This window comes from Schistocerca cancellata, chromosome 6, assembly GCF_023864275.1.
Source record: "Schistocerca cancellata isolate TAMUIC-IGC-003103 chromosome 6, iqSchCanc2.1, whole genome shotgun sequence".
In the NCBI taxonomy this organism is placed as follows: domain Eukaryota; kingdom Metazoa; phylum Arthropoda; class Insecta; order Orthoptera; family Acrididae; genus Schistocerca; species Schistocerca cancellata.
Genome location: NC_064631.1, coordinates 386,860,295 through 386,885,562, shown reverse-complemented (window position 1 = coordinate 386,885,562; position 25,268 = coordinate 386,860,295). Strand labels below are relative to the sequence as shown.

Below are 25,268 nucleotides of genomic sequence, written 5' to 3'. Positions count from 1 at the left end.
CAGTTAAGATTTAGATGGGGCTGTAGTTTTCAATTTTAGATTTATCACCTTTCTTGTAAATCGGGGTTACTTGTGCTATCTTTAGACTATCTGGGAAACAACCTAATGCAATTACATCATTTACTGCTGTGGCCATGGTATCAGATATGTTGTCTATGCATCTTTTCAGTGTACTGATAGACAATCCATCATAGCCTGCTGATTTTGTATTTTTTAATGACATTACTATGTTTCTGACTTCCTTGTTATTTGTTTAGTTGGAATGCCCCTACATCTATGCTGAAGATTCTTAAAATGGTCATTGACAGAAGAAAAGTACTCATTAAAAACATTTGCAACCTGACATTGACATTTCATGATATGCCCTTTATGGTTTATAGTAAAACCACTTGTTGATCTGTCCTTACAATCCCTAAAGCTATTTATTACTTCACGCTATTTTGTCGAAAGTCGACATGTTGAGAAACGTGGCTGTTGTACTTAAGGTTTATAATTTATATAAAAAACAGCTACCAGCCACATGTATGGTTTAGAAAGGTTTATTATCTTCAGACCATGACCGGTTTCGGATTTATCTTTACAAATCCATCTTCAGATGGCAGATTACAAGCATTCTTAGTTGGACCCAGTTTTGTTTATGTTATTCATTTGCTGCAGAGCTGTGTAGTTCTGCCTGACGAAATATTCGTGCGTTTATGTTTTCGAATGCAAGCTTGATAAACTTTTCAATATGCACTATGTGAGTGCTATTCCAGTCTATGGATGTCACTTTTAACCTCATCATCTTAATTGACACGCAGCACACACGAATAACGTTTACAAAACGTGGCCCAGCTTCACATGAAGCTGGGCCACGTTTTGTAAACGTTATTCGTGTGTGCTGCATGTCAATTAAGATGATGAGGTTAAAAGTGACATCCATAGACTGGAATAGCACTCACATAGTGCATATTGAAAAGTTTATCAAGCTTGCATTCGAAAACATAAACGCACGAATATTTCGTCAGGCAGAACTACACAGCTCTGCATCAAATGAATAACATAAACAAAACTGGGTCCAACTAAGAACGCTTGTAATCTGCCATCTGAAGATGGATTTGTAAAGATAAATCCGAAACCGGTCATGGTCTGAAGATAATAAACCTTTCTAAACCATACATGTGGCTGGTAGCTGTTTTTTATATAAATTATAAACCTTATTTATTACTTTCCAAACAGCTAAAGCTGTGTTAGTAGAGTTTCTTAACATTGTGGCTACATATTTACCTTTAGTTTCTAGCAGAAGATCTTTATAGTAATCCTGATAGTTCTTAAATTCTACCTTTAGTCTATTAGTATTGTTATTATTTATCATTGCATATTGGAAAAGTCTAAGTTTCTCTCTTGCTGTTTTTACTTCATGATTTATCCAGTTTTTTTGTATCTTTTTGCAGTCTTTACTGTAAAGGTCATTGCTGGACATGAGACATTGAAGCAATAATAAAAGTCTGATGAAAAATCACTGAAAGTAATGCTGTTTTTTCATCCCATTGTAAGCTTTTCAGCAAACTGTTGAAATCTTTAACATTGTCGTCATTGGGGATTATTTTTATTATTATTATCATTATTATTATTATTATTAAGTAAACCTGTAAAACATTCAAATACCCTGGCTTGAAGTAAACACAAGCTTAGGACCCTAAAAGAGACCTCGTTTGACACTTATAGAAATGTATCATCAGCTTGGAATCCTGTATAAAGAAACCTGTATCAGGTTAGGGAATGTGGGTAAAGAAACTCGCCCATGGCTTCTGTTGTGCAGCTATTGGGCATGGCCTCTGTGGTGATGGTGATGCTGGTTTTCTCACATTAAAAGGCACCAGTAGTGTTTAAGCCACCATGGACCAGACCAACAAATTTTTACGGTTTTTCATGTGTACACTAATGTTCCACATTAACCACAAACTATACAAACACAAACTACACAGTACTTTAACCCAGAATTAAACTAGCATATCAATAGCATTATACAATAAACTGACATACTAAAAAATCTCTTCAGCATGAATCCACTCCAAGAAAGTCAGGAAGACTGCTGCAAACATCACCAAAATTTACACAGCGTGACAGTGGTGTAAAACCTGCAAGCTATTTATACACTGTGTGCTGCAGTCATTGTGCAACAATTCTACTACCATGATCCCCACTGCCTTGATAGTTCACAGTTAGACTGTTAAGTTTATAACCAATTTTATCTGTGGTTATAACAGAAAAACAGATTGAAATTGGTGAGTTGTGACAAAAGACACCCCTTTTTTTGTTTGGACTTTATTTTCCTTTCTAGCCATCAATACATTTGATATTACCTTCCCCAGAGTACTAAACAACTATAAAACATAATAAAATCTGTCAGATTTAATTTGAGTACCAGCAGAACGTGAGCAATTTTCAATGCATCTCTTGTTGCTGTTTTTTAGAACCTTATATGCTCACAATGTGAAACCAAATACAGTTTTCTAGGTAGCTTAAAACTTGGTCTTTCTAATGAAACTGGTCTGAAAGATTTTGCAAAGCACTCCTTTTTGTGAAAATGGGCCAAAAATGGCAGTTTTTTTAGAAAAATCATCAATTTCTTCCTCAATTTGTGAACTATCAAAAAGCAGAAGAAGAATGAAATTTTATATTCTAAGGTCTTCTGTTAGTAAGTTATCATGTGAAAAGTTTCAGATTTATCACACAATTACATCTGGAGAAATAAAAAGCTAAACTTCACATTTTTCCAAGTGTCTATTTTTTTGATTGACTTTGCTTCAGGTCATACATATGCAAATCACCCAAGAAATCTTTTCTATTATTTTGCTTAAGAGAGAGCAAAAAGTTCTATAAGATGACCTAGTTTTATTTCTTTCAAGAAAATATTACCAGAGATATTGTTGAAAACTCATGGGTGCACTGTTGACAGCTGCACTATGGGGTCAAACAAATGACTATATCTCCTGCAGTATTGAATTAATGATCATGAAACCTTACCAATATTCATCAGAAACTAATGCAACTGTTCATACAAAACTGATGTAGTCATGCGAGAACCTCTAGACCACTTGTCATGGAATGACCCATAGTCTGACACAAAGAAACTCCATGGTGGAATGACACAATTTCAGAAGCAGTCAAGAAGAAGAATAATACACAGAGAGAATGATTCAAAAACAGAATGAAACATAATAGAGATGAATGGAAATAACTAATCAGAGCAGCGAGGAAAATTACTGCATGGGTAAGAAAATGTCTTAGGAGAAATCCACAAAAGAAATAGAAGACTATTTTAAGGATGACAAGAAGATATTATACTGCATATTAGGTAATACAAGAAAGAAGAAACAAAATATTCCAAAAAGCATCAAAAAAGAAGTAAAATCCATGTGGGAGAAAGAAGTTTTGAAAGTCTGGAAAAAACTGTATGAAGGCCAGGACAAAACAAATACATGTAATAAGATAAAGGGAGAAAAAATAAATAACATGATCACAGAGGAAACAGAAAGAGAAGAGCTGCAGATGTTGAACATAGTGAAAGCTGTATAAGAAGTGAAAAATGGCAAAGCTCCTAGAGTAGATGACATCACAGTGGAAATGATCAAAGTTGCAGAACCTGTTAGAAGTTCAGTAGCTGCATTGAATAATTAGGATAGTACAGACATATGGAAAGATTCTTGATAACTGCACAAAGGCAATTATTGCATCTATATTTAAGAAGAGTAACGTCACACTCTGTGAGAATTACTGAGGAATAGAACTATTGTGCCACTGCATGAAAATTTATGAAAAGATAATTTTACAGAAAATCAGGAATAAGACAGAACCACAATTAAGAGGAGGACAGCAAGAATTTCAACCTGGATGATCAACTATAGATGCCATGTCTACAGATTGCAGAAAAGAACTGGGAATTTGGGGAAGACATTTTTGTTGCATTCATAGACATAAAAAAAGGCTTATGATACTGTTAAAAGGGAAGAGATATGGCAAGGTATGAATAGATTGGAATTGTCAAAAGGAATGCAACTGAGAATCAAAAACAAGGCCAACCACTGCTTGAACTGTGTTATAACAGATGGCAAAAAATCAGAATAGTTCAGAAAGGACAGGGGGTTCAGCAAGGAAGTGTGCTCTCACCAGTGCTATTTAATTTAGTCATGATGACATCATAAGGAAAGTTCACCAAGGGCCAATAGCAAATGATATGAAAATCATATCATATACAGACAATGTGATGATTTGAGAAGAAAAGGAGCGGAAACTGGAAGAATAACTAAATACTCAGCATAGAGCAATTGAAGAAGCAGGCATGGAAATAAGCTTGACAAAACGTGCCGTAATAAAAGAAAAAATGAAGGATGTACGTTGTAATGCAAAAATTGTTAAACAAGCAGGTGCTTTCAAGTATCTGGGGAGCAAATTAACAACAAAAGGAAACATCAAGGATGACATTTTGGAGAGAATAGAAAATTGTTCAAAATTTTATTATGAATAGTAGGAATTGAAAAACACCTGTCACAGTGAAGTTCATGATATACATGTCATGTTACCTGCTAATTTTGACCTACAGATCAGAATGTTGGAGCTGAGCAGAATACAAGCAACAGAGATGCACTTGCTATGAGGGATAGGATGAGGAATGAAACAATATGGAACACCCTTCAGATCAATCCCCTAAAAAAAACTAAGGAGAAAAGGGCTTAAATGGTTTGGCTATGTGAAAAGAATGGGACAAGAAAGACTTCCAAGAAGAACCCTAGAACAGTCAGAATCTAGATGAATACCAACTAGGAGACCACGAACAAGATGGAAAGATAAGGTAAAGGATGACATGAAACAAAGAGGACTGCAATGGGAGGAGATGCTGAATGACAGACTGGGGGACAGATAATCTTGATGAGGATCTGTGAACGATCTATATTGGCATAAATATTTCAACAAGAAGAAGATGATGTTAATAGTGGTGATGGCCTTCAACAAGATGAATATTAATCAGTTCTCTATTCTTGATCTTCAATTCATACTACTCGTCCATGTAGCACATAAATAACTGAGTCTCTGATGCATGATGCTTGTATGTAAATTAATAAACAGCCACCAGTTACCTGCTGCTGGCAAGTACACATCACTACTGCCACATAGGATTTAAGTCATCATTGTACTCTTTGGAGGACAATACTGATGACTTAAAACTTTCTGCAGCGAAAGAGGGGGTGGTGGACAGCAAAATTTTGGTCATTGCTGAATACAGTCATACAACAGCTGTAGTTGGCTTTCACTTTGTTACTCATTCATTACACTTGGGACCCTCCCATGAATTATGGAACTTGCCAAAGTGGGGTGGCTTGTCTGCTTCAGTGTTACAGATAGCAGTACTGTAGGTGCAACCACAATGGAGGGATATCAGTAGAGATGCTAGACAAACCTGTGGCTCCTGAATAGGGACAGCGGCCTTTCCAGTAACTGTGCGGGCAGCAATCTGGATGACTGACTGATCTGGCCTTTTAACACTCAGCCAACATGGCTTTACTACACTGGTACTGTGAACTCCTGAAAGCAAGGGGAAACTACAGATGCTATTTTTCACAAGCAATGGAATGCAGTCCTACTGTATGTCTTAACTGATGGCATCCTCCTGAAGACAATACTGTAGAGGTAAAATAGTCCTCCATTTGAATCTACAAGCAGGGGCCACTCAGGAGAATGTGGCCATAATGAAAAATAAAACTAGTGTTCTATGGATTGGAGTATGGACTGTTAGATCTCTTAATCGGGTAGTTAGGTTAGAGATTTAAAAGGGAAATATCAATCTGACATTTACCATTTTTTGTCTTTAATGCATTAAAGTTATGTCTAAAGTCACTGAATTTCTTACAAAAGCCTCATTTTGCAGAAATTGTGCATCCAGAACTTGTCACTGACACAACAGAAAAGCAAGAATCCTTCTATACTCATCTGAACATCATTATTCCAATCCTGTCAGGAATAATATGCACAGTGGCAGCATCAATCTGTGTTTGCATTGTTGTCCATAGAAGGTAAATGGATTGGAAATAAATAAAAAGCTATTTTAGTCTTTATAAAGCAATCAAAATTGCAGTTTTGGAAAGTATATTTAATATAAATTTGGAAAGCCTCATTTTCAAAATATTTGCAGGCACTATGCAGGATACAAACAAGGTGATACTGGCTTTGGTGCGAAATCGCTTGCAGAACTTGAAAATCAGCGAAACAGTGACCAACAAAGTGGAGGACACCTACAGGGAGGGCAGTTGTATTCACCATCTCCAGCCAGAAAAGGAGACTCTTCTCTCAGTGGCCAAAAGGGCAGTGATACTTCAGGTATGTTGTTTGGATTAAAAATAATTTGTTATGTTTGCAAGCATGCACAAGTGTACTGTTGCATGTTACAGGCGCATTTTCATGCATGCTCTCTCTCTCTCTCTCTCTCTCTCTCTCTCTCTCTCACACACACACACACACACACACACACACACACACACACACACACACACACACACAAATGAGAGAGAGAAGTGAGGGAAGGAGAGGGAGTATAGGAGAGATGGGGTGGGAGAGAGGAGCAGGAAGGGAGGAGGTGCTGCAGCTATGCAGCATATGTAGATAATAATGTGAAGAAGGCTCACACAAGCATTCTTTTCTCTCTTAGTTCACTGCAGTATTAAGACACACCAGTAGTTTACTTGGATTAGTTTTGTAATGCCATTAACCAGTGTCCTCATATGGCACACTGACCATACTGATGATAATATTTTGAAAATGCAAGGACAGAAATGACAGATTGCCAGGGACTATTATGCAGAACTAATGATAATTAAATAAGGTAAGTCATTTGTCCAAAATGTCCTTATAATCAGAAGCTTTCATGATACTAAAAGATTCATGCATTTGGCAAAGATGCATACCCATACCATAAAATTTCCTCCTCCACGCTTCACGGTTGGTATATTGCAGTGTTGTTTCCACCTTTTACCTGTAGTATGATGAACATGCTCAGTATTCTATAGCAAAGGCAAATCTCTTCTTCCTATCTGCTGAACTGACAAATTTTCTTGTAAGTATGGCTTTCTACCAAATCTGATCATGAAGTTCATGTTTTACTGTAGAGACATGAACTTCAATGCCATAAAGCTTGTTCAGACCACCAATAATCAGTCTTCTGAGGATCTGAAGCAGACATTTGGCAAAGATGCATACCCATACCATAAAATTTCCTCCTCCACGCTTCACGGTTGGTATATTGCAGTGTTGTTTCCACCTTTTACCTGTAGTATGATGAACATGCTCAGTATTCTATAGCAAAGGCAAATCTCTTCTTCCTATCTGCTGAACTGACAAATTTTCTTGTAAGTATGGCTTTCTACCAAATCTGATCATGAAGTTCATGTTTTACTGTAGAGACATGAACTTCAATGCCATAAAGCTTGTTCAGACCACCAATAATCAGTCTTCTGAGGATCTGAAGCAGAACAATTCTGTCAATTTTGATGGTAGTTTTTCATGACTGACCTTGTCATAGTTTGTTGCTCAGTTGGGCAAGGATTCTATAAATTTTGTTCCAAACAAACACTAGATTTATAAATACTCCAAAAGTGTGACTAGTCCCAGCATATGTTTTACTTTCTTTCAAAGCCTGCAGCAAAGCCTCCATTAAATCTGTGTGATATTCTTTTCATTTTGATTATGATATAATTCTCTATAAATGACTGTGATTTTATCTTGAACAGGACACTTTCAAAATTAGGTAAAGAGAACTTTAAAATGTCAAAATACTTTTGACCTGCAGTTAATCTTTTTTCCTTGTCCTGCGCATGCTTACTCTGCTGTGGAGACTCTGCTGTACAGTGGAAATGACACCAAATTCCACAATACCTTATGGTCTTGAGTTGATCAGTTTGCTTACATGCTGGTAACTTTATTGCACAGAAATGCTTTGTCCATTCACTTAATGAACGTTACTGTAGCGTATATTGGTAACAGGAGTGTTGAGACTCATTAAGAAGGAGGGCCAACTGGAAGATCCACAGGAGGAAGAGAGAAGGAGAGCTAGAGGAAGGTAAGATGACATATACAGGAGACACTTCAAAGGAATAAGGTGGTTGAAGAAACCATTCTGGGGAAGATAAAGTGGCCTTGAAGGAGAGGAAGGAAGACAATGTTGACAGTGGAACTTGTCGAAAAACTGATGTTGGGAGGAGGAGTGCCAGGAGAGGAAACATATCTATATTACTAAAATGCTATCCCAGAATCTGGATCCAGTTGCAGGTTGCCTAACTAACAGTTTCCAGGGGTAACAAAAATTTGATTTTCAGTCTTTTCTATAATTGTTAACGGAATTTAAGACAATGTCATACGCTACTCATTAAGAGGTATTATATTCACCTAGTATTTGAGAATGAGAGGACTTAGTCACTTCCAACCACCTTTACACATAATTTCAAACCTTTATTAAACATTTTCCTCACTGACACCCCGTACAAAATGAACAAAGGAAAATGTTCATCACTTACTACATTTTCATTATTCATGCAGTCAAGCTTCAGAAACAGGCACGACATTTTAATTTTCTATTTCTTTAGTACTAGCTCTATTCACAACACACATCACAGACAATATATCACTAAATGTACCTGCATAATATATCATTGTGTGGCACATAGTTCAGGAGATATGACGCTATAAACATTTAGATGCATGAAAAATGAACTTTTCCATATAGTGCACACAAAATGCCACAGCCGCTAGATGTACAAACAGCAAGGCATGCGTGGGGAGAGTGCTAGGGATGAGGGTTACAGGCAGGCACTGTAGGGAAAATTCTGAGCACTGGAGGGGAAATGCTATTCTAAACTGAAGCCTATGCTCACATCTTCTGTAAATGTTAAGTGTGGGGCCCTCCACACCCATACTTGCAAGATGGCCATTCAAAACGATCTACTGTCACCTCTGCTTTGGTTAGTATCTAAAAAGAATTTCACCAAAAATGTAGTGATTTATTTTTACCTGGCTTGTTAACCATTTGTAACTTTCAGAGAAGCATCATGAGTGGCAAATTTTGAGTAAAACGTACATATTTCTCTGGCTTCCATATTAAAATTTGTTTCTTTTGCCAAAACACATCGGAATTTACACAGCCTCACCTCACTAACATGTTGTGCAGATGTAGATGCAAAAGAATTCTGAAAATGCAGTTTATTAAATTTATTAAGTGAAGAACTGAGGAAAAGTAAGGTCAGTAGCTTATGAAAACGCAGTTCTCAGTACAAAATAAACATGTAATGTCTTCACTTATGTTGTTCCAAAACCCATAGCATTGCTCATTTCACCAGCTATTGATGACCATTCAAAATTGCATTCTTTCATAGAAAAAGTCTGTAGTTAGTTGAATAACACAAGTTTTGCATAATAACCCTGTCACAAAATACTCTGCTCTTTGCATGCTGTTATTTGCCAAAATCTCATTTTGATATTTCGATCCTTTTATGAAATGTGAGGAATGCTTTTGTGTTAGCAGAAGAGCCAATACCATGTTATGAGTGGAGGCTGAAATGCACGTGTTTTAGCTCACACAGGCTGGCGTGAGGAGGGAAGAACTATACTGACGTGAGGTCTGGAACATGACAAGGAATGAGAATTCAGAAAGCGGACGTAATTAGTTTGATACTTAACTTTAATCCATTAATGATGAACATTGCTATTGACAGTACATGATTCACAATATTATCTGTTCAGAATACATTCTTGAAGATAGTAATTATAGTAACTGAATATGGCACCTTGCTAGGTCGTAGCAAATGACGTAGCTGAAGGCTATGCTAAACTGTTGTCTCTGCAAATGAGAGCATATGTAGACAGTGAACCATCACTAGCAAAGTCAGCTGCACAACTGGGGCAAGTGCTAGGGAGGCTCTCTAGACTAGACCTACCATGTGGCAGCGCTTGGTCTGCAATCACTGATAGTGGCGTCACGCGGGTCCAATGTATACTAATGGACCGCGGTCGACTTAAAGGCTACCACCTAGCAAGTGTGATGTCTGGTGGTGACACCGCAAATGCTGTGGATATTTCACTCTTGCTTTATCACTGGTGCGGCATAATCGCAAATGAGTGTGCTACGTCAGATCAGTTCTCTTGAGATTGGTGACAGACAGACCTCCAACTAAGTCAAAAGAACAATTTAATGTGTTAGCTAAATTTCATACGCTGCAACATATTATGTAATATGTACCAAATTCAAGATGATAGCAACCTCTATTTTTCATTACAAACTTTCTTTGAATTTTGCACAGTGTCTTACTTCCACATAAATATCACAATAACTATGACCATTAACGAAATGGTGGGCACAACATTATGAAACTGACATTTAAAGCTATAAGTAAAGCAAAAATGGATTTTTTTACCAAGGAGTTTCTGTAAAATCGTTAGGGAAATACTGCAGGGCATGTGCCTTGATTCTGTCATCACTGACTGGCCGAGAAGTTTCAGACACTGTTGGCCTCCCATCCCAAACAAACAAACAAATGAACTCGCCCACCTCTTTGGACAAAAACTGGTCACTGCTCATAGGCCACCATATACTGTGTGAGCTGTACAATGTAGCACAAATTACCCAGACTATATTCATCCAACATTTCACAATGGGACCACTTAGCAACTTCCAACAAACTTTAAGCATAATTTCAAAACTGTTTCTCACATACTTAAAGTCAAATATTTAATACATTACCTCATTTGTAAAGCAATCAGACATATGAAGCTGTTTAATAATGGGAGTTTGATTCCTTAAAGAATTAGGGGTTTACTATTGGTGAAATAAAATGGAATAAAAATGTACAGTTTCTAGAGCTAAGTGAAGCAGAGTAAGCTGTGAAACATCAAAGTACTCATAACAGCACAAAAAACTGTGGTTTAATACAGATGCAAAACAAATTACATGTCAATGGTATAGAAAAATCAGATTTAATTATAAAAAAAGCAAAATGAGTAAGTTGAAGAATAGATGCTGATAAAAAGTATTAAGCTGTCACTTAGCTCACCAAATTCACATGTGATTGTATGCTGGGGTTAAAAAAAAGTCACCTATTCTTACAGGATAGCCACCTGTTTGCAGACAATTCAGCAGTTACTCAATGTGATTAACACTCACTCTTATACATCCTTCAGTCCTCCTCCTTAATGAAACAGGAGTTCATGCACATACACCTGGCTGACCTTGATTTCCCCATATGCATAAGAGACAAGTTCCTGTAAAATGGTTCAAATGGCTCTGAGCACTATGGGACTTAACATCTATGGTCATCAGTCCCCTAGAACTTAGAACTACTTAAACCTAACTAACCTAAGGACAGCACACAACACCCAGCCATCACGAGGCAGAGAAAATCTTTGACCCCGCCGGGAATCGAACCCGGGAACCCGGGCGTGGGAAGCGAGAACGCTACCGCACGACCACGAGATGCGGGCAAGTTCCTGTAACTTGTACCCATTTTCAATGAATCACATTGCTTTTAAATGTCCCCATAGTCAGAAATCTAAGGGACTAAGGTCACATGAATGAGAATATCATGCTGCTGGACGTTCTTGACCAATACATCGCTCATTAAATGTTTGTGTTAGGTACTCTTGTATAAGGCATCGAATATGGGTCTTCCTGCAAGGGTAATGTTCTCCAATTGCAGACAGAAACACTGGAGCACATTTCACTGTTCATGTTATTCACACACCGAGGAATCACCAATCTCGTTCTGATGCCAGAAAGCCTCAAAAGATATGAAAGAAATAGCTGATATTGGAGACAGTTTTAAGTGCTATGTCTGACATCATCATCACTATCAGAAGGCTCAATACAAAAGCAAATGCAACCAATAATAAGTGAGCAATGAATGTCAAAGGCAAGGCATTCAACACCATTAACACTGACCACTCTCTACATAAGTGAAATGGCCCATGTCTCAAAAACTATTTTTTCTGTGACTAATGCTATGCTTTCTATGAATATGAAACACATTTTTAATACACCCTGTACATATGCTTTCACTCCTCTGGTATTTCCTTATACTCAGTAATTGATCAATCTGGTCAGGTTAAATTTTGTTTTAATAGAAAATAGGAATATCCTATGTGTCATAACTCACACTAATTCTGCAATTCAAAATGTTTCAATTTGATGACATCTTGGTTCATATTAATGAATAGGGTCAAAAGAACAATGTTAATACCAGGTCCATAAACATAATGGGGCTTGGGTTAGGTAAAAAAAAACTGCTGCAATAAAAGTTTCAATTGAATTAACTTAATAATCCCAAAAGAAAGTTCAATGTGGGACAATTTTAAAATTCATTTCTCTGTATTATACTCTTTCATTATTCTCATGCAACCAAACATTACTCATTTAACAAATTTCATGCAGGTTATGTCTCATAACTTGTAAATATTTAAATACACAATCTATTAAGCAAATATAAGCTACTGGTTGAACAAAAAATTTATTTACTGCCAGTTTTAATTACATGGTCTTCAACAGTTTTCATAATTTATCAGCCTGTGAGGATATATTGTAGTCATAACCATAGATCTCACACAAGCAATTGCAAGCAAAACATGTAGGTCGGAAACTGTGGGCCCTAATTCAAAACTTACCAGTTACTATCAAATAAATGATGACTAACTGAAACCCTCAGCTGCCGACAGGTGTTGTAGATATACCTCAATGTGGACAGCTGAAAATGTGTGCCCCAACTGGGAATCGAACCCGAGATCTCCTGCTTACATGGCAGAAGCTCTATCCATCTGAGCCACCGAGGACACAGATGAATAGCGCGACTGCAGGGACTTATCCCTTGCACGCTTCCCGTGAGACTCACATTCCCAAATGTCCACAATTCTACATATGTAATGTACCTTATAGACATTTGCCCATTCACTCATTACTCGCGCACGCTTTGGCGATTCCCGTAAGAGTTTGGGCAACCTGTGCGCATTCGCACAGACAAAGGTCAATGGCTGGGAAACCTTTAACTATATATATGAAGACAGTAACTGTTCTCGAAAGAACAGATTACTGTTGATGACTGTGCAGCTTTTCCCTGGAATAAATGATGACTAACTGAAACCCTCAGCTGCCGACAGGTGTTGTTGATGTACCTCGATGTGGACAGCGCCAGTCAGGACACACATTTTCAGCTGTCCACATCGAGGAATATCGACAACACCTGTCAGCAGCTGAGGGTTTCAGTTAGTCATCATTTATTCCCGGGAAAAGCTGCATGGTCATCAACAGTAATCTGTTCTTTCGAGAACAGTTACTGTTTTCATATATATAGTTAAAGGGTTCCCAGCCATTTACCTCCATCTGTGCGAATGCCCACAGGCTGCCTAAACTCTTACGGGAATCGTCAAAGTGTGCGCGAGTAATGAGTGAATGGGCAAATGTCTATAAGGTACATTACATATGTAGAATTGTGGACAATTGAGAATGTGAGTCTCACGGGAAGCATGCAAGGGATAAGTCCCTGCAGTCGCGCTATTCATCTGTGTCCTCGGTGGCTCAGATGGATAGAGCATCTGCCATGTAAGCAGGAGATCCTGGGTTTGATTCTCGGTCGGGGCACACATTTTCAGCTGTCCACATCGAGGTATATCAACAACACCTGTTGGCAGCTGAGGGTTTCAGTTAGTCATCATTTATTCCAGGGAAAAGCTGCACGGTCACCAACAGTAATCTGTTCTTTCAAGAACAGTTACTGTCTTCATATACTATCAAATAGTTCAAATGGCTCCAAGCACTATGGGACTTAACATGTGAGGTCATCAGTCCCCTAGACTTAGAACTACATAAACCTAACTAACCTATGGACATCACACACATCCATGCCCGAGGTAAGATTAGAATCTGCAACTGTAGCAGCAGCATGGTTCCAGACTGAAGTGCCTAGAACCGCTCAGCCACAGCGGCTGGCACCATTATTGTCATCAGACATTAAAATCAATACACGTAACCGACATAAGTCCTGTATAAACACAGCTATTGAAGCCATACTAGCAATCTTCTTTCTTGGTAACAATAATGGGTACGTTTTTAATCATCCTCACATTTTACAATAACAATTTGCGACTGATAACATATGTCTATCAGAACTGTGAAGCCGTAAGATTTTGTATCAGTGATTTTTGCTAGTTGGTCTTCACATGTTTTATTTCATTACTGATGATATTGTGTTGTCTCTATTGAGTGCACTGGATTGACTTTTCATAACATCTGGGGATGAACTGTTTAATCAAAACTGCTAGTAAATAAAATAACTATTTAGTTAGCAGATTACATTTGATGAAAATGGCTGTCATTAACTATAATTTATCTTTATCTTGTTCAATGTTTTAAGCAAACATCTTGCTGTTTTATTCGGTAATTATAATAACCACATTTACACTGAAGTGCCAAAGAAACTGGTATAGGCATGTGTATACAAATACAGGCAGAATATGGTGCTGCAGTCAGCAATGCTCGTATAAAACAACAAGTGTCTGGTGCAGTTGTTAGATTGGTTTCTGTTGCTACAATGGCAAGCTATCGAGATTTAACTGATTTTGAACAAGGTGTTATAGTCCATGCATGAGCAATGGGACACAGCATCTCTCAGGTAGTGATGCAGTGCAGATTTCTCCATATGATCATTTCACAAGTGTACCGTGAATATCAGAAATCCAGTAAAACATCAAATCTCTGACACTGCTGTGGCCAGAAAAAGATCCTGTAAGAATGTTACCAATGACGACAGAAGAGAATCATTCGACATGTCAGAAGAACAACCCTTCTGCAAATTGCTGAAGATTTCAATGCTGGGCCATTAACAAGTGTCAGCATGTGAACCATTTAATGAAACATCATCGATGTGGACTTTTGGAACTGAGGGCCCACTCATGTACCCTTGATGACTGCATGATACAAAGCTTTGCTCCTTGCCTTAGCCCACCATTACTGACATTGGACTGTTGGTGACTGGAAACATGTTGCTGGTCAAATGAGTCTCATTTCAAATTGCATCAAGGAGATGGATGTGTATGGGTAAGGAGACAACCTCATGAATCCATGGACCCTGCATGTCAGCAGGGGACTGTTCAAGCTGGTGGAGGCTCCGTAATGGTTTGGAACATATGCAGTCAGAGTGATACAGGACCTCTGATACATCTAGATATGATTCTAACAGGCGACTTGTACATAAGTATCCCGTCTGATCACGTGCATCCACTCATCTGCATTGTGCATTCCAACAGACTTGGGCAATTCCAGCAAGACAATGTGACACCCCACACATCCAGAATTGCTACAGAGTGGTTTCAGGAATACACTTCTGAGTTTAAACACTTCCACTGGCCACCAAACTCACTGACATAAACATTATTGAGTATACCTGGGATGCCATGCAATGTGCTGTTCAGAAGAGGACTCCACCCCCTTGTACTCTTATGGATTCATGGTGACTGTTCCTTCCAGCACTACTTCAGACCTTATCGAGTCCATGTCGCGTCATGTTGCACCACTTCTACATGCTCGTGGGAGATCTACATGATATTGGGCGGGAGTACGAGTTTCTTTGTCTCTTCACTGTACATGTCTCAAGTTGGTAGACAAATTATTGAATTTAATTATTAGTTATTATTACTGTAAATTTGTTTCTTCTTGTGTACAAATATGAATACAATAACCATTAGTAATACAGAGAAACTGGTTTGTCGTGTTGTATTTTACTCTCGTTATACTGAAATTGTGGCTCTAAAAATGGAAAAAATATAGCATAAAGTGTCTCTAAACATTTTTGTTTACTGTCCTGTTTGGAAAAAAGCATTAAGAGGAAATATATGTAACCAAAAGTATGAATTGCAGAAGGCTGCAATAATTGTCAGCATTCTATACATCCAGAATATTGTGTCCTTTCAAATTCTACTGTGAGTAAATGTGCCTTTTGTTTTTTAAAATGTTTTTTTAGAACTTAAGAAACAGGGTAATATTTGTAATTTCATGTAGTTTACACAAATATGTTACAGGTCAGGACTACGAAATCTGTCCATATGCAACATTCAGTTTACCAAGTGGGCCTAACAATACACAGACAATGGACTATTCAATGCAGTTCCAGACATTCAGCCAACAAGAATGTTATTCTGGGCAGCCTCGACCAAGTACATCAGGATATGGAAGCAAGTCAACCAAAGAGTATTACTCACGTGTAAGAGCCAAGTCAGCAGCATCACGCAATTCTGGCGAAATCAAGTTACCAAGATCTTCTAAAAGCCCACCAGATGGCCTTAGCTTAGGTAATGAATCAGATAACATGAAATGTGTTATATATTTATACAATTATAATTTGAGACTCATTTGCTGTATGTCTTAATACATGCAGTATAGAACTATATGTTACAACAAATACCCCACATGAGGCAGGACAAGTTAATCCAAAGAGCAGGTTTATTTACAAGCAAAAATCAAGTATTTTCAAAGTCATACTACACTACATTCTGCACTTACATTACATGAGATGTTTTGCAGTATATACTACAGGCTTCCTGGGGTTGGACTTAGTAGATAAAGTTTTGATATGTACAATGCTTTCAGATTCAAGGTCCACAAACCCTAGGATACAATGAATGATTTCTCCTGCTCCCAAGATCTGTGCAATATCTTCTTCTGACCGTATGGGAGTCTTATACACAAAGCTCTTCATACGATGCCATAAGAAAAAGTTAAGGGGAGTTAAATTTGGTAACTGTGGTGGTCAAGGAGTTGGTCCACCTTGACCTATCCACCTTACATCACGTTTGTTTGGGATATTCACAGATGCAACAAGTTAAATGTGTGGTGTACTATCATGCTTAAATCCAATTTGCTGACCGAGTTACAGTACCTCTTGCAGGAATGCCAAGTATCTGGGAACTGTTAGGTGGAATGGAAGAATGTGTGGCCCAGTAAGATAACCATAAATGATACCAGCACACACACAGATACCGAACCACTGCAAATTCCACATGAATGAGTGTATTGAGGAATTTTGTCATCCCAAGTCTGGTTGTTTTAATAGTTCAAAACAGCCTCCCTGTTGAAGTGAGCTTCATCCATAAAAAAAATGTGGTGTGAAAATTCAGGCATGTTAACACAATGATGTAGATACCACATGCAAAAATTGATATTTAGTGCAAAATTTGCTGGAGACAATGCATGCACCTTCTGTCAGTAGTAAAGATGGAGCTGGTGATCATGCATAACACACCAGACACTAACAAGGGGCATGGGCAATGTTTCAAGTACACGTCTTTGGGTTTCCTTATATGTCTCGAAGGAAGTACTTTTCCTGAAACTTCACCCCGACCTTAAGTTTCACTTTTGCAAATGCAGGAATAATTTGAGAATATACAAACTTTATTAAAAAACATCTACCTTGAACACGTTTAGCTGATTTAAGTCTATTCCACTGATAAGTCAAAACCACCTTTCTTACTTTGCCTCACATAATCCACATTATTTATTTAGGTGTGTGTGTGTGTGTGTATGTGTGTGGGTGTGTGTGTGTGTGTGTGTGTGTGTGTGTGTGTGTGTGTGTGTGTGTGTGTGTGTGTGTGTGTGTGTGTGTGCACGTGCATGTGTTGTCTTATTCTGATGAAGGCCTTTTTGGCTGAAAAGGCCTTTTCGGCTGAAACCTTACTTGTCTGACAATCTTTTTGTTGTACTTATCTGCAACTCAGCACCTCCACTATTGGTGAGTAGCAACCATCCTTTTCATAATATTGTCATTACTCCAACCTGGATTTTCCATTTTTGCTCATTACAGTACTGTAGTCAAAACAAAAGGAACAGCTACAATCTAAAATAATTGTCCATATCAAATGAAACAGCAGAAGTAGAATTTTAAACATTAAAAATCATCATTGTTCATATGATAGAACTTGTTTATGTTGTAACATGAGTTCTCTGCCAGCCTTTTGTATAGTTTTTACTCAAATAGTGCAGAGGAAATTCATAAAAAATTTTTGAAGGCATTCATTTTGTGGGAGTTTCCTCTTACTTGTAGCCCGTGCCTTGGGATGTCACTATTTGCCTAATTTCTGGTATGGTGTTTACGAACAGCTTCCCTGGAATCATATTATTTAATGTTGTTCCTAACAAAGAGTGCACAAACATAGGTATGCAGACCCACAGTGGTTACTATTAAACTCCATAGGACTAGTCTTACTTATCACATGGAAAAAATTTTATTTGTATTTTTAAAATGTTACTGGAAAACAAAGAGGGGTCAGCCCTGGAAAGAGGATTGGGGAAAAACAGCTAGACCAGGGCTTAACAACTGGCCGGTTTTGAGCATGATTACTTGCGTCTGCTCAGGCATGTGCTCGTGAGCAGGTGCAAGGTCACGGTGTAGGGAGGGAGGGGAAATGCACGCACACGTTTGGATAGGGCCGCAGCGTGCCTATTGAATTCGAGCCAACTGTGTAATGTTTAAAGTAGTACGATCAGCTCTAACAGTCACTTCGCTGGTTAAGAATCATGTCAAGTCACTGTTGTGTAACCCCAACGATGCTTTCGCAGTTCAACTCCCATTGGGAGGAATTGTATCTGTTTACAGAAAAAGATGGTGTTGCAAAATGTTTAGTATGTCACAAAACGCTTAATTCTTTTAGGAAATTTAATTTGCAGTGACATTATATGTCGTAACACGTGAAAGACTATGGAAGTGGAAAATGTGATGGATCAGATCATGCACAGGAAGTTATTAAACTTAAAAGGAAGCTATCCGAAGAAGATCTGGATGACGAAGAAAAATCAACTGAGGCAGCTCTCAGACTGAGTTACAAAATTGCTTTGCTTTTAGCAAAATCCCTGCTCCCCATCACTGATGGCAATTTAATAAAAGAATGTTTGGTAGTTGTCGCGGAACATTTGTGTCCATCTCGAGTTGAACAGTTTCGGATTGTGCCATTATCTAACATGACCATTATGCGTCGCATACAGGACATGGCAGACGACGTCCAGAGCCAGTTTGCAAATATCCTTAAAGATTTTATGGCATATTCTCTATCTCTGGACGAAAGTGTTTATATCACAGGAACAGTGCAGCTTACCATATTTATTAGAGGTGTTAATAGAGATCTTCAGGTGAGGGAGGAGCTCCTCGATGTAGTAGCCATGAAGAACACTACAACCGGAGGTGATATTTTAAGTAGTGTTGAAGAAAGTGTTGAAAATATAGGATTGTCATGGAATTCTTTAGTTTCAGTGTCTACAGACGGTGCACCAGCGATGACAGGGAAAAAATCAGGTTTTGTCACGCTGTTGAATGAGAAAATGCAAAAACTGACCGTGCCGAATGAAACAAGGGGCGTTCACTGGCTGATCCACCAGGAAAACTTATGTGCAAAGAGTATCACTCTAAAAAATGTGATGAGTGTTGTTTTTTGTACAACCAATTATATAAGGAAGCATGGGCTACAACACAGGCAATTTAAAAGCTTTCTTGAGTATGTAGGAAGCCAGTATGGTAGCCTGCCTTCTTACAGCGAGGTCCGCTGGCTTAGTCGTGGCGAATTATTAAATCAGTTTTTTTGCCTATTAGATGAGATAAATATGTTCATGGAAATAAATAATATGTGTGTTCCTGAATTGAAAGAGCCTTCATGGAAATGTGATCTTGCGTTCTTTGCAGATTTAATTAGCCATCTGAATGCTTTGAACATTTCACTAAAAGGTAAAGATCTGCTAATTACTCATTTCATAGATCAAATATGAGCTTTTAAAATGAAATTGACACTTTGGGTGAGTCAGCTGGAAACAGGAAATCTAGCTCATTTTCCTACATTATCATCCGTGCAAGATGTTCACAAAGACTGTGAACATTATTCACATGCCCTTAAGGAAGAATTTGATCAACACTTTCAAGATCTGACAGCATTAGACAGTGATTTTGATCTGTTCTCCTCTCCATATTCAGCGAATATTGAAGAGATTTGTCCTGAGCTGCAACTAGAAATTATTGACCTGCAGTGTGACAGAGAATACAGAGACAAATTTCAGAACAAGAAAAACATTTTGGAATTCTACAGAGGCTTCCCTCAGGATAGATTTCCTCGTTTGCACAAACTGGCGGCTACAATAATATCAATGATCAGTTCCACGTATGTTTGTGAACAACTGTTCTCTGCAATGAAATGTAACAAGACGCGCCTGAGAAATTCATTGTCTGATCGAAATTTAAATGGCACGCTGAGCCTACAATGCACAAGAACAATTACTCCGAACATAGACGCAATTGTAAAGGGCAAAAAGTACAAGATAACCGAGAACCCCGCACTTCAGTGACACCTTTTATTGTGTAACAGTTCACAAATTAATATGAATGTAGAGGCATACACTAAGCTAATAAAATTATGTGGCACGAGTACATTCTCCTTTATTTGTTTCATTTGTCGCAGTAATAATTCATGAGTGATATCCCTGCAGGTGGCCGTGGATTTACATTGACTGGCGGCAGCTGTTGTGTGCCCCACGTGACTCTCCCCACTCTCCGCTCTGGTCCGGTTGTGGGGCTGGCGTGCTCGCGCTGCTCTGTGCTCGTGCCTTGCTGCTCACAGCTTGCTCCGCGAGCACATATGTTGTGAAGCCCTGAGCTAGACCATGTAGCAGTCCATGACAAGAATCACACAGAGATTATGAACATGAAAGTGAGGAAAACTAGCAGGATGTAATCAGATCACTACCTTGTCAAAATAAAAATGCATATGGATACCCAACAGAGCAAGGAAACATAGGACCATAAACACTCACGAAAGTGACCTAGATCTTCTGAAAAAATACAGAATAGAGCATGCAAAGAGAATGGTAGTTCAGAGTGATTGGAAGAGAGTGAGAGATATGATGGAAGAAGATGCAGTGCGATTGGCTACTAACAACAAGGAAAGGAAGCATGAGTGGTGGACGGATGAATGTGAGAATGCAGTCGAGACCAGGAGGAAAGCATGGATGAAATGGCAATCCTGTAAAAAGCAAGAAGACTGGTTAAAATTCCAGAGTTCGAGAAAAATTGCTAGCAAAACAATCAGAAATGCCAAGAGAAATGATAAACTTAAAGAAGCAAATCATGAGTCTTTTTCAGGGAAATGAAGAGCAGAACTAAAGGTTTTGAGACAAAAGAATTCTTCATAATAGGACAACATGATACAATAAACACTGGTGAGAAAGAGATGTGTGAGGAAATGGCTAGGTATGTGGACACACTTATGCTCTAGGGACAAAAGTCAGGATAGTTTAGACAATGCACCCACCAAGGCAGAAGTAGCAGAGGCAATTAAAAATCTCAAAAACAACAGGGCATCATGCAATAATGGTATCTGTGCTGAAGAGATCAAGTGGGGTGGGCCTGAAATAGAAAGAAGTATGTACAATATAATAATGGATATCTGGAAAAATAAGAAAATACCCATAGACTGGAAAGAAGCCATTATAATACCACTACACAAGAAATGGGACAAGGAAGTACTGGATTACTACAGGAGCGTCTCTCTCTTAAACATAGGGTACAAGGTTTTGTCGACAATCTTGCTGAAGAGAGTTGAAGAACTACAGGGGCTGACAATAGGACAGTACCAGTGTAGCTTTAATAAAGAGAGTAACTGTACAGAACAGATATTTGGAATCAAAAGGATAACAGAACACAGACACAGGAAAGGAAAAAAGAAAATAGCGACATTTGTGGACTTCCAAAAGGCCTACAATTCAGTTGACAGAAATACTCTGCTTGATGTACTAGAAGATAGAGGACTGGGTGCTACAACACATGTAATAATAAAGGAAATATTAAGCAACTCTACTGCCAGGATCAGGCATCGCAGTACACTGTCAGACAGCTTTGAAATAAAAACAGGAGTCTGGCAAGGGGATGGACTGTCACCAATTTTATTTAACCTGGTTTTGCACAAAGCAGTAAAACAGTGGAGACAAATAAATTGCAACATGAAGATCAAAGGTGTGCAAATAGGGTACAAGGTCAAATGTAATGCAACAGTGGATTGCCTGGCATTCGCAGATGACATAGCACTCTTAAATGAGACAGAAGAAGAGGCAAAGACAGCACTAAAAAATCTAACCAAAACAGCAGAAAAGGTCAGATTGAAGACCAAGACATTCAACAATGAGTCTGACTGGAAGATAGATGGCCGAGAGGTTGAGAAAATCAACAGTTTTGGTTATTTGGGGGAGAAGATAACTGGTGGCATACAGAACTACAGTAGCATAGTAGATAGGGCAAGCTTCTGCAAAAGCTTCAGTATGCGGTGAAAACGACATATGGCACGAAAAATCTGTCATGGAATGCCAAATTGTGACATTACATAGCAACTGTAAGAAATTCTGCTCTGTACGCATCAGAAATGATCACACTCAGCAAAAGAGAGAGAGGAGTGGAAACTTTTGAGAGACATATGGGGCACCAAAACACATTGGGATATCTAGATACACAGAACATGACAGGAACTGTATGAAAATATTGAACCCATATCAAGTGAGGTACGGAAAAAGAGGTTATGATTTCTTGGACACATCATGAGGATGGATGAGTACAGGTTGACTAAGAAGATATGAAATGCAACATGTCATTTATTTATTTACATTTTCTTTGCGTGGAGCCATCATAATGATGGCTTTTGCAAATGTCAGACTTAATACTATGGTTATATTTATACTTATAAAATACACTATATTCTGTAGCTGTTGCTTCTTATGTCTATTTTTTACATTTATCACATTACAACTGACATGCTAATGCCTCATGTTACAATCACTATCTTAAAATTCATTGAAAGAATATAAACATTTTTCTATTAGAAAAGATTTTAATTTTGCTTTAAAAACATTTCCCGTGTATGTTCTTAGAGAGTTTGGTAGCTTGTTATACCAAATCAAACCACTGATATATGGACTTCTATCAGTCATTTTTAATGTTGTTTTGTTACGGAAATAGTTACACTTTCTTCTAGCGTTGTGATCATGCACATCACTGCCCTTGATAGCTTCTGTTGGTTGACTTATAAAAAATACAACTATTTTGAAGATGTACCGAGAATATATTGTCAGATATTCGTGCTGCACAAACAATTCACGACATGAATCTCTATGTCCCATCCCATGTATAAGTCTTATTGCTCTTTTCTGTAGTAGTAGTATTCTTTTTAAATGTACATCAGCTGCACAGCCCCATAGTTCAGTTCCGTAATTGAGAAAGGGGTAAAGTGTTCCATAATATACTCATTTCAGTGCTTGGCTAGGAACTGTCTTTGCGAGCTGGCTGAGGAGATATATGGCACTACTGACTTTTCCGCATACGAAATTAATGTGGCATGTCCACCACAAATTTTCATCAACATATACACCCAGGAATTTACAGTTACCATTTTCTGTTGCAGAGATATTATACACACTATTCATATTGTTGTGATGAGAACTGGCTGTTTTAAATGTCAGTAGTTGAGATTTGGTGACATTCACCTTGAGTCCCTGATCATTGAAGTATTTTGTTACTTCTGTTACACCACCAGTAGCAATAGATTCTAGCTGGTGAAGGAAGTCGGAGATGACTGGAAGGCTGTAGGAATAAAAGGAAAGAATGTGCAGGCAGTAGTACAGGACAGGGAGAAGTATAAAGTGTTGGTGGATGGTGACAGGTGGCTGGACACAAAAATCAAAGTTGTCTTAACAGAAGAAGTGAGAGAATGAAGAGGTATTGGGAAGAAAGAAGATGTGCAAAACAAGCCACACATGATCCTGAAGGGTCCAAACAAAATCAGAAGAAGAAGAAGAAGAAGAACATTTTACTGGTATGGCGACAATGTCTCCACATAAGTAAGCTATATGAGATATATGACTGAAAGACCAAAAAATACATCATACAAAGATAATTACTAATAACCGCATCTCTTAGTTTTCGGTGTCCATATGAGGTGGGATATTCACGAGGTGTTTTTGCAGACTTGGTTGTTCTCAGTTCAGTTTGGTGGCAATATGAATTCCTAAGAGTTTGAATTTTTTTCACTACATTCATAGACAAACCTACCAGAAGCCATTGAGCTTTTTCCTGGATTTCAAACAAGTTTATTAGCTGGAAACCGAATTAAAACTGTTATACACTACTGGCCATTAAAATTGCTACACCAAGAAGAAATGCAGATGATAATCGAATATTCATTGGACAAATATATTGTGCCAGAACTGACATGTGATTACATTTTCATGCAATTTGGGTGCATAGATCCTGAGGAATAAGTACCCAGAACAGCCACCTCTGGCCATAATAATGGGGCATTGAGTCAAACAGAGCTTGGATGGTGTGTACAGGTACAGCTGCCCATGCAGCTTCAACACGATACCATAGTTCACCATGAGTAGTGACTCGCATATTGTGACGAGCCAGTTGCTCGGCTACCATTGACCAGACGTTTTCAGTTGCTGATAGATCTGGAGAATGTGCTGGCCAGTGCAGCAATCGAACACTTTCTGTATCCAGAAAGGCCCGTACAGGACGTGCAACATGTGGTCATGCATTATCTTGCTGAAATGTAGGATTTCGCAGGGATCGAATGAAGGGTAGAACCATGGGTCGTAACACATCTGAAATGTAATGTCCACTGTTCAAAGTGCCGTCAATGCAAACAAGAGGTGACTGAGACGTGTAACCAATGGCACCCCATACCATCACGCCGGGTAATACGCCAGTATGGCGATGATGAATACACGCTTCCAATGTGCATTCACCGTGATGTCACCAAGCATGGATGCGACCATCATGATGCTGTAAACAGAACCTGGATTCATCTGAGAAAATGACGTTTTGCCATTCATGCACGCAGGTTCCAGGTTCGTCGTTGAGTACACCATCGCAGGCACTCCTGTCTGTGATGTAGCGTCAAGGGTAACCGCAGCCATGGTCTCCGAGCTGATAGTCCATGCTGCAGCAAACTTCGTCAAACTGTTCATGCAGATGGTTGTTGTCCTGCAAACGTCCCCATCTGTTGACTCAGGCATCGAGATGTGGCTGCACAATCCATTACAGCCATGCGGATAAGATGCCTGTCATCTCGTCTGCTAGTGATACGAGGCCATTGGGATCCAGCACGGTGTTCCGTATTACCCTCCTGAAGCCACCAATTCCATATTCTGCTAACAGTCATTGGATCTCGACCAACGCGAGCAGCAA

General features: G+C 38.6%; 1 protein-coding gene across 1 annotated transcript in view; it reads left to right on the top strand.

Moving 5' to 3' along the window:
• LOC126088343 (Down syndrome cell adhesion molecule-like protein Dscam2) overlaps window positions 1-25,268 on the top strand; it is an 802,978-nt gene that overhangs the window by 700,402 nt on the left and 77,308 nt on the right. Inside the window, exons 25-28 of the mRNA XM_049906478.1 lie at window positions 5,909-6,053; window positions 6,173-6,357; window positions 6,611-6,613; window positions 16,084-16,353. Of these exons, the coding sequence (XP_049762435.1) occupies window positions 5,909-6,053; window positions 6,173-6,357; window positions 6,611-6,613; window positions 16,084-16,353 (603 nt within the window). The remainder of the gene's footprint in view (window positions 1-5,908; window positions 6,054-6,172; window positions 6,358-6,610; window positions 6,614-16,083; window positions 16,354-25,268) is intronic.